The sequence below is a fragment of the Nylanderia fulva genome, unplaced genomic scaffold (assembly GCF_048542155.1).
Source record: "Nylanderia fulva isolate GAGA-0341 unplaced genomic scaffold, ASM4854215v1 Scaffold1303, whole genome shotgun sequence".
In the NCBI taxonomy this organism is placed as follows: domain Eukaryota; kingdom Metazoa; phylum Arthropoda; class Insecta; order Hymenoptera; family Formicidae; genus Nylanderia; species Nylanderia fulva.
The window spans coordinates 11,087-20,303 of record NW_028189522.1 but is presented as its reverse complement, the minus strand read 5'-3'; the positions used below and the strand labels follow the sequence as shown (position 1 = coordinate 20,303).

The following is a 9,217-nucleotide window of genomic DNA, read 5'->3' as shown; positions in this document are numbered from 1 at the left end:
ACCCCTTTTTAAAATAGGGAAATGTCTATTTTTTGGAAAGTTGTAGAAATTGACATTTGTAGTTCCTGGCCTGCTGGAACGAGCTGATTGGGCTTATCCCAATTCCGCACCCATGGGGGTCGTGTGATTAAGCTCTCTGAGCAGGTACCGCACGTTAAATCAACCACGGACATCTGTTCCTATCTACTTTCCCCAGGAGGCTACTGACGTTTCGACAGTAGTACGGGCATGACGCACCCGGGCCCCGAGGTCCCTTTCAAGCCAGGATGGGAGGCATCGTGTCTGGGGCTGCATGGCCGCGGGGAGGTTAAGTTGCGCGACCGCAAACGATCCCCCAGGGGCACCTGGCGCAACCTCTGTGGTATATAAGTCGCCTTACCCAGGTGATGGAGGCTCTGCTCCGTCTCCCTCGCTGTGTCTTTCCATTCGCGGCGAGAAATCTCGGAGAAACTGCAAGCACCACTGTCCGCAGATACTCTGATCATACGTTTGATAAGAGGTGTAATTGTATTCCAATTTCGGCACATTTAAATATCGCACCAATTCCTCGGGTGGCCGAAGATTGCCAAAACTGTCGAAATAGATTGCGCGATTTCCCCTTCTTGCATATGCAACCCAATGAGTGCCAGGACCGTCTGTGCTGTCCAAATTGACGATACCGCTCTCATTTTCTCGCGCGCCATTTATCGGTAAATTATTGCGCCTAAATACACCTTTAAAATATGGAATGTGCATACGTTTTGCAAGTTGTAGCAATTGCACATTTGTAGTTACACCTTGCGGCATTTTTAACGTTTTTTTGACGTTTTTTTTTCCTCGCTCCTCGTCCATATTTGTAAGGGGCGAGATACAGTCCGCGGCCTTCCATGGCGCGATTGTGGCGTAGTATCTCTTGCAACTGACGTTGCGCGGCTTTATTGTCGTTCACCGCTTTTGCTACGCCAGCCGCTCCGCCGACCAGGGATCCGAGCGCGCTCAGCATTGGTAAAATCGGCAAAAATCCGCCTCGTTTCGCTGCCGAAAGTACCCTCCTCTTCTTCGTCCTTTTCTTCAAGCCCATGCCGAGCTTCGTCTTGGCTTTCATCGCTGCCCAGACAACTGCGGCCGCGGCTCTCTCACCGAGATTCAAGTTTTTCGCGACGATGCGTGTTTTCGCTTTCTCGGCGAGTACCTTATCCGCCGCGTGTCTCTCGGTGAGTTTGCTGCTCCGAGAGTACGCTATATCGTGTTCACGACACGCCGCGTCCAATGGGTTGACGCCTTGATTACCTCTAGCCAAACGCTTTTCCAAACGAGTTCCCGGGCCGCAAAATTGATAGCCGGGATTATGAAGCTCGACCGGAAGTGCGTTTATCGCACGATTTAATAGACCTGTGCCTATTTTCGTTGACATCCGCCGCAATCTCTAGACATTACTGAGCAAAGCGCGAGTCCGCGCAGCTATAAATAGGCGGACGTTGGAGGTCAAGTCGGGAGTGAGAAAATGAAATTCGTGCAACAACCTCTGACGATACGAGTGATGAATTACGACGACAGAGTACGCTGCAGCGTGAACAAAGGTGTGTGCAAACACGGTACGATGCTACCGACAACTATACGCGCGATCGTTTGCGGCCCCTCAAACTGCGGTAAAACCAACGTGTTGATAAGCTTGCTGGAAAGTCCGCACGGTGTGCGTTTCGAGAACGTGTACGTGTACTCGAAATTGCTGCAACAGCCGAAATATCGCTATTTGGAAGATTTATTGACGCCGATTGACGAAATCGGCTACTTTACATTCTCCAATAACAGTGACGTCATTCCACCGAGCGAGGCATATCCAAATTCAATTTTTGTCTTTGATGACGTGGCATGCGACAAGCAGGATACGATAAGAGAGTACTTCTCAATGGGGCGCCACTCGAACATCGACTGCTTCTATCTCTGTCAGACATACGCGAGAATACCGAAACATCTTACACGCGACAACGCGAACCTGCTAATCCTGTTTAAACAGGACGCTACCAATTTGAAGCACGTGTACAACAATCACGTGAATACCGACATGTCGTATGAGGATTTCAGTGAGTTATGTCGTACATGTTGGCAACAAAAGTATGGATTTCTAGTGATAGACAAGGACAGCTCGCTTACGAACGGGCGATACAGAAAAGGATTTAACGAGTTCGCGATACCGCAGAGCTATTAGTCGTCGCCAACAATCCTCCCAGTCGAGAGAAACTCTAGAGAGTGCTGCCGACATGGCTGATAATATTCGCGAGCGTGAAAAGGTTGCCAAGGAGATTGCGAAGACGGCCGAATCGATCCGCAAGAAACACCGCGCTCTGAAGACCGGAAAGATCGATGATGATATCGCCGTCAAGACTCACTTTAAACCTATTATCGAGCCGCTACAAAAGATTGTCGACAACGCGACGATTTCGGTGAAAAACGAGCCTAACACCGACGACGACAACGACGACGGTGTGAAGATTGAGACATGTATGAGGGGGAGACACCGAAAAAGAGAAAACATAAAACCATCAAGCGATATAAACAGGAGGAGGAATTGAAAAAGAGAAAATATGATATTTCGAAGCCATTGGACGCTTCACTGCCGACAACATCTACACCGAAAAACGCACAACCTGTGATACCCAAAACACTCGTAGACGAAAATGTTTTCGAAACCACGCGTGACCCGCCCAAAATATCCCTTCGACACTGGTTAAGATCGCCGGAAGGTCGACAAATGATGCGAAAGGATTGGGGGCCATTAGGACAAAAGTACATGGACGCTCTTCTCGGTGCTGATGAGAAGAAAGAAATTGATAATGTATACGGAGTCTACTTCGGCGAGAATGAAATGCGGCTCGGCAGCAAGCGATTCGATATTGACAAAGATGACACTATAATCATAGGCGACACGCGGTACATTGGAACGCCCGGATTGTACAAGTTGATCTTCAAGAAAAGACCTGATTACCGGGATGACGATTTGCAAAAATACAAGCACATATTATTGACGACAAACGTGCATAAACGCAATTTTGATGCGCAAGGTCGTGTGAAGAGTAGCAAGGGGGACAAGTACAAATATATAATTGCACCGTTGACGCGGGTAGAGAGCCCAAAATCTGGCATGGGAATGCCTCGCGCTATGACGCTAACCGACAATAAGATTGATTACGTGCACTGGGATGACTCCAACGAGCTAGTGGATCGCTTACGATTGCTCGACGCTTCGCGCCAAGCTGGCAACAACGCGCATGACAACGAGATCCTGTCGATCATCGAGGAACTGCGGGAAGCGGGCATTATTATAAATTAAACGGGGGTCCCGACAATCTATTCAGTTCATCGCGTGACACTTTACAAAGCATTGCAAAAATGTCTATCAATAAATTTGGATTATTCGAGAGGAAGAATTGATACAACCGGCGATCATTGGCACACATTGATGAGAAGATGTGTGCGTAAAAACGCTCTATGTCGCGTCGCTACAGATTATGACGCGAGATCGCGCAAGATTCGCCGTGTAGCGCAACCTGAGGCGGATACCGATGCCGTCAACAAATTGTACTTGGAAGAGTGCTTTAAAACATTGATGGTCCAACAGAAAGAGTTTGATGAGAAGCTGACTGCGTTAGAGAAGGATGTACGAGCGTTGGAGACTGCGATAAAAGAACTTTTGCATGCACCAAACACCACCTCAGACACAGACATCTAATAAGCGGTTGGCTCAGAAACGTCTATCAAACAAACGTCTAGAAGAAGTGGTTGCAAACGAACAGCTACGATCAGCGTGCTACCAAACAACAATGAGTGGCATCAGTGACCGACTCGGAAGCAGCAGTGAACGACCTGGAAACGGTGGTGAACGCAACCGCTACGATCGAGGTTACGAACATGTCAAGCAGGGCTGCGAACGAGGCTACGAACAAGTCATTAAAGGTTACATACAAGGCTATCAACAACTCAGTAAGGGTTGCGAACAGGTCAGGGACGGTTACGATCGAATCAAAAGCGGCTACGAACGGGTCAGAAGCGACTGTAAAAAAGGCTGCAAACGTGTCAAAGACGATTTTCGAATGGGCCAAGGACGGGAGTGAACAACGTGAACGAACCCCAAAACAACCTCGAAACAACGTGGCACGAACGTGAACAAACTCCGAAAGAACCCCGAAACAACCTCGAAACAACGTGGCACGAACGTGAACGAACCCCGAAAGAACCCCGAAACAACCCCAAAACAACCTCGAAACAACGTGAACGAACCCCGAAAGAACCCCGAAACAACCTCAAAACAACGTGGCACGAACGTGAACGAACGAGAATGAATAGTGAAAATAACAACAAGCAACATAGTTTGGAGAGACGGCAGTTGGTAAACGAGTTGCACGCGTCAGCGAGAAAAAATTTCCCTCAAAGACATGTCATAGTGCGAGGATACGATGATCTGTAGCAAGCCGACATTGTCGAGATGCGTCCGTACTCCCGTTTCAACAGAGATTACCACTACATACTCACCGTTATCGATGTGTTGAGCAAGTATGCGTGGGCTGTACCACTCAAGAGTAAAGGAGAAAGCGAGACAGCTGACGCAATCGCTGAGATAATTCAAGACAGCAAGAGATGTCCGAAAAACATGCAAACCGATAACGGGAAGGAATTTTACAACGCCGTTGTGCAACGACTTATGCGAAAACATGACATTAATCACTATTCGACATATTCGGTATTGAAGGCGTCGCACAGTGGGCCAGAATCCCGAAAACGTGGCCAAAAGTAAAAAAAAAATTTTTTATTTTATGAAATGTGACTATTGGATTTTGTAGAGGACTGTACCCCCCACCTCATGCTGAAATACCAAAGATCGCATTTCTGTACATAAAACTCTAGCTCAGTTCAAAGTTGACCTTCGCACTGAACAGTTGTGGCAGTCGCAGTTAACCGAAATTTCACAGCTCTGGTCTAACGTTAATATTTCAAGTATAAAGTGTTCAAATTAAATCGTGCAAAATGGATTGTGTTCCTGGTGGTATGTACAACAAAACAAAACGATAATATTATATAAATATGTGTTACATATGTTGTTTTTTTAAAATCGAACTTTGGTCTGTACAATACAATGTATTTTGGAGAAATTAAATTTTCACCGAACGAAATAGTTATGTATACCACCGCATTCCAAGGTCGGATTGGTAAAATCTTTTAAATTAAACCTTCCTCTTTCGAATCGTGCAATTTCTAGCTGCCCGTAGCTGCCCGTGTAAAAATGCGATAAAGTTTTGTAAAGCGTTACGCGTTATTTGTTTCGGTATCGAATGCTGTGCCAAGCATTTTAATATAGGTGAATCGCGCCGTACATTTTCTGTCCGTTAAAATTTTTGTTCCAAGGGTCTGCTATTATCTCGCATTGTGTCTAAGGCTTTAGATTCTCCAGAAAGTACAGTACCATCCAAAAGTTTAGTAGAAATACAACTATTTTTCTGCCACATACATTTATTTATAATTTGTAACTACAAATGCTATTATATTACCATTCGTTTTTATAGTATTACAATAATTTATAACAATATTAATTTATAATTATATAAATAAAATTAGATAAGTCAAAGGCAAGAGCCACCATTCACAAATTGTTTGCAAAAAAGGAAAAAAAAACGAAAATTTAATATGTAATTACATTATACAATACAAACAAATTTAATATGTAATTCCATTATATTATACAAATTGATCGCCTATTATAATTACAAAATAATCGCTTATCATTAATCTAGTATAAATACAAAATATATATATTATCGTGGTTAGTGGTGATTTTATGTGTAGATATTACTAAAGGCAGCCCAGATCTTTTATTAACATCAGATCGGTGTTCTTTAATTTGTCCCACATACGAAACATCACAATCATTACAATTTATTTTATAAACATCACAATTATTACAATTTATTTTATATCTACTGAAGATGATCCGAAAAAAGGATCGAAACGTTTAAAAGAATGATTAATATTTTTACTAATTAATTTGTTGTAGATAATATATACAATATATTTCGTATTTATACTAAATTAATGATAAGCGTTTATTTTGTAATTATAATAGACGATCAAATTGTGTAATATAATAGAATTACATATTAAATTTGTTTGTATTGTATAATGTAATTACATATAAAATTTTCGTTTTTTTTTCTTTTTTGCAAATAGTTTGTAAATGGTGGCTTTTGCCTTTGACTTATCTAATTTTATTTATAATTAACAAAGCCTTTGAAAAATCTCAATTATTTTAATTATATAAATAATATTATAAATTAATTATTAATATAAATTAGTTATATCTAATATTATTTTTATAAATTATTACATTGATGACATTTAACTGGAACAAGATATGTAACACATAAATCTGCGTAATATATAAATAATATTAAAATATTAATATTTATAATCATATTTGTTTTATGTACAGGATCCGACACAAACGTAATAAAATGCACGAACGAAGAAATATTTAATATTATGAAAACAAAGATGAAGGATAGCGTGTCAGAACAAATCGAAATTTTAGAAGCAGCATGGACTGAGAAATTAGGGCGCAACATTTGTATTCTTGCAGATCAAAAGCCTGCATTTTCTAAATATTTCCATTCACTCCGAATTAAATGGCAAAACTGCAATAGAACGGAGCAGAATTTCAAAAAAAAAATACGCCAACTGGCTATTAAACACTGCAGAATTTATAATAAAAGACGAATCTCTGTCAACGCAATCGAAAACAAGTCGTCCATCTTTATCATTTTCTGATGCGTCTGACCGATCGAGGCGCAGAAAAACAGAAGAACTTCGCACATCTAACACCACTGAAGAATTAGATTACGCTACTCAAATGAATCTTCGCTTTTCAGGACAATTAAATGCTTCGAAAATTGTAAAAGATGTAACTTTGACAAGCCCAACAAGAGCTACTAAATATATGAAAGCTGCTACATCTCAAGTTGAACAAACTTTATCGAATGATGCAGCATTGTCAGTTCTAATTGAACACAAGTTCTCAAAACGTACGTATCAAAGTATCAGAAACATAGGCAAAGAAAATAACTGTAAATTATATCCATCCTATAATAATGTTGTAAAATCTAAAAGACTTTGTTATCCACCACGTACTGACATCACGATCAAAGAGAATTATGCTGAAGTAAAATTACAAAGTATACTAGATCACACGGCACAACGTATTTTATTACTGCAAAGGGAAGTTATTGGTACTTTGAGCATTGAAAACATTAAAAATTTGCATCTTACTTGTAAGTGGGGTTGTGACGGAAGCTCTGGACACAGTGTTTATAAGCAGAAATTTAACGAAGCCGGCATATCAGATGAAAATGTGTTCTTCACGTCATTTGTGCCATTACAACTTGTTTGTAAAGACGAAAAATTAGATACGGATCTTGTAATATGGCAGAATCCTAGAACATCATCTCCTAGGTTCTGTAGACCAATAAGACTACAATTTGAACACAAAAATGCTGAAACAACAGCTCATGAAGTGAATGATATTGAACAACAAATAAATTCGCTTAATCCCCTTGTGACACAAGTACATGGCATGGAGATCCGCGTTCAATATAACATGAATTTCACGATGATTGACAATAAGGTTTGTAATGCAGTGTCAGAAACGAAATCAACGTTACGATGTTATTTATGCAATGCTACATCCAAGGACTTCAATGATATACGTAAGATGCTACAAAGAAAAGTAGAAACAAGCAATCTCCGATTTGGAATTTCGACACTGCATGCCTGGATACGTCTTTTTGAATGCTGTTTGCATTTATCGTACAAACTTACAATTAAAAAATGGCGAGTAAATTCTGACGAAGAAAGAGAAATTGTCAAGACACGTAAGTCGATCATTCAAAGAGGATTTCAAACACAATTAGGATTAATAGTCGATCGTCCAAAGCCTGGTTGTGGAAGTACCAATGACGGCAATATGGCAAGACGTTTTTTCGAAAATTCTACAACATCAGCCACAATAACAGGCGTATCCGGAAGCCTTATAAATCGATTTCACGTCATTCTGCAAGTTATCTCTAGTGGTTTCGAAATTGATAACGAATTATTTAGAGCATATTCTTTAGAAACTGCCAATGAGTTCGTAAAATTATATCCGTGGTATTACATGCCGACATCTATTTATAAACTCTTAATTCACGGCCCGGAAATTATAGAACACTTTTTACTGCCTATTGGACAATTGTCCGAAGAAGCACAAGAGGCACGTAATAAAGATATTAAAAGATTTCGTGAAGATTTTACGCGAAAATGCTCTAGAGAAAAAACGATGGAAGATGTTTTTAATCGATTGATGATTACTTCAGATCCGTATATTTCAAGTATACGAAAACAACCACGAAAATTTTTTAAATTGTTATTACCACAAGCTCTTGAATTATTAACTTCTTCGACAATCCCTGTATCAAGCACTGATAATTTACAAATTGCTATTAATTATGACAGCGAATCTTCAGTTACTGATAATGAATCCGACGCTAATTGCGATTCTGAAAATGACGAAGATTTTTGTTTGTAAAAATTTTTTAACTTATTTACAATATTTTAATGTACAAATAATAATTGAAAATATATATTTTTTATCTTCATTGAACCAAAAACAATAAATATTTTCGTTTTTCCAAAGTCATACGATTTTTCATATTTCAGTCCTATATTCTGCTTCTATTATGTTCTTTTCATTTATTTCTATTTCAAATTCGTGACCAGCAATGTCGAAAACCCCACGATATCAAGTTTTCAGTCACTTCCTATAATTTTTTAATATATGCATCTGCCATATTGGATCCGCCATGCTGTTTTTTGAAATTTGCACTTCAGATTCGTAATCAGCGACGTCGAAAACATTTATATACCAAGTTTTACAAAAATCGAACAATGGCTTCATATTTTGGCCACGTTTTCGGGATTCTGGCCCACTGTGCGTCAATCGTCGAGCGATTCAATCGCACGCTAAAGAACGATATGTGGAAGATGTTTACGCTGAATGGTACTTACAAATGGTTCGACAGTTTAGTTCTTGGTTATTGCAAGCTAGGAAGATCTCACGCTCTCTCTCGTTCTCTATCGCTCTCTCTCGCTCTCTCTCGCCCTCTCTCGCTCTCTCTCCCGCTCTTTCTCGCGTTCTCTCGCTCTCTTACGCTCTCTC

General features: G+C 40.3%; 2 protein-coding genes across 2 annotated transcripts; both read left to right on the top strand.

Annotated features, from left to right (window-relative positions):
• Positions 1-2,240: 2,240 nt before the first annotated feature.
• On the top strand, positions 2,241-3,310 carry LOC146724454 (uncharacterized). Its single transcript, XM_085479883.1, has 2 exons — positions 2,241-2,481; positions 2,652-3,310. The coding sequence occupies exons 1-2, from the start codon at positions 2,241-2,243 to the stop codon at positions 3,308-3,310; spliced, it is 900 nt and encodes a 299-aa protein (XP_085336009.1).
• A 1,670-nt stretch (positions 3,311-4,980) lies between these two features.
• Positions 4,981-8,970, top strand: LOC114940742 (uncharacterized). The gene is made up of 2 exons (XM_085479882.1): positions 4,981-5,020; positions 6,461-8,970. The coding sequence occupies exon 2, from the start codon at positions 6,878-6,880 to the stop codon at positions 8,585-8,587; it is 1,710 nt and encodes a 569-aa protein (XP_085336008.1). The 5' UTR covers positions 4,981-5,020; positions 6,461-6,877; the 3' UTR covers positions 8,588-8,970.
• The last annotated feature ends 247 nt before the right edge of the window (positions 8,971-9,217 follow it).

Excerpts from the sequence above, each read along its gene's own strand:
- LOC114940742 (XM_085479882.1), top strand. The coding sequence starts at position 6,878 with ATGAATCTTCGCTTTTCAGGACAATTAAATGCTTCGAAAATTGTAAAA.
- LOC146724454 (XM_085479883.1), top strand. The coding sequence starts at position 2,241 with ATGGCTGATAATATTCGCGAGCGTGAAAAGGTTGCCAAGGAGATTGCG. Across the intron at positions 2,482-2,651 it reads CGGTGTGAAGATTGAGACAT|ACGAAAATGTTTTCGAAACC; the intron begins GTATGAGGGGGA and ends AAACACTCGTAG.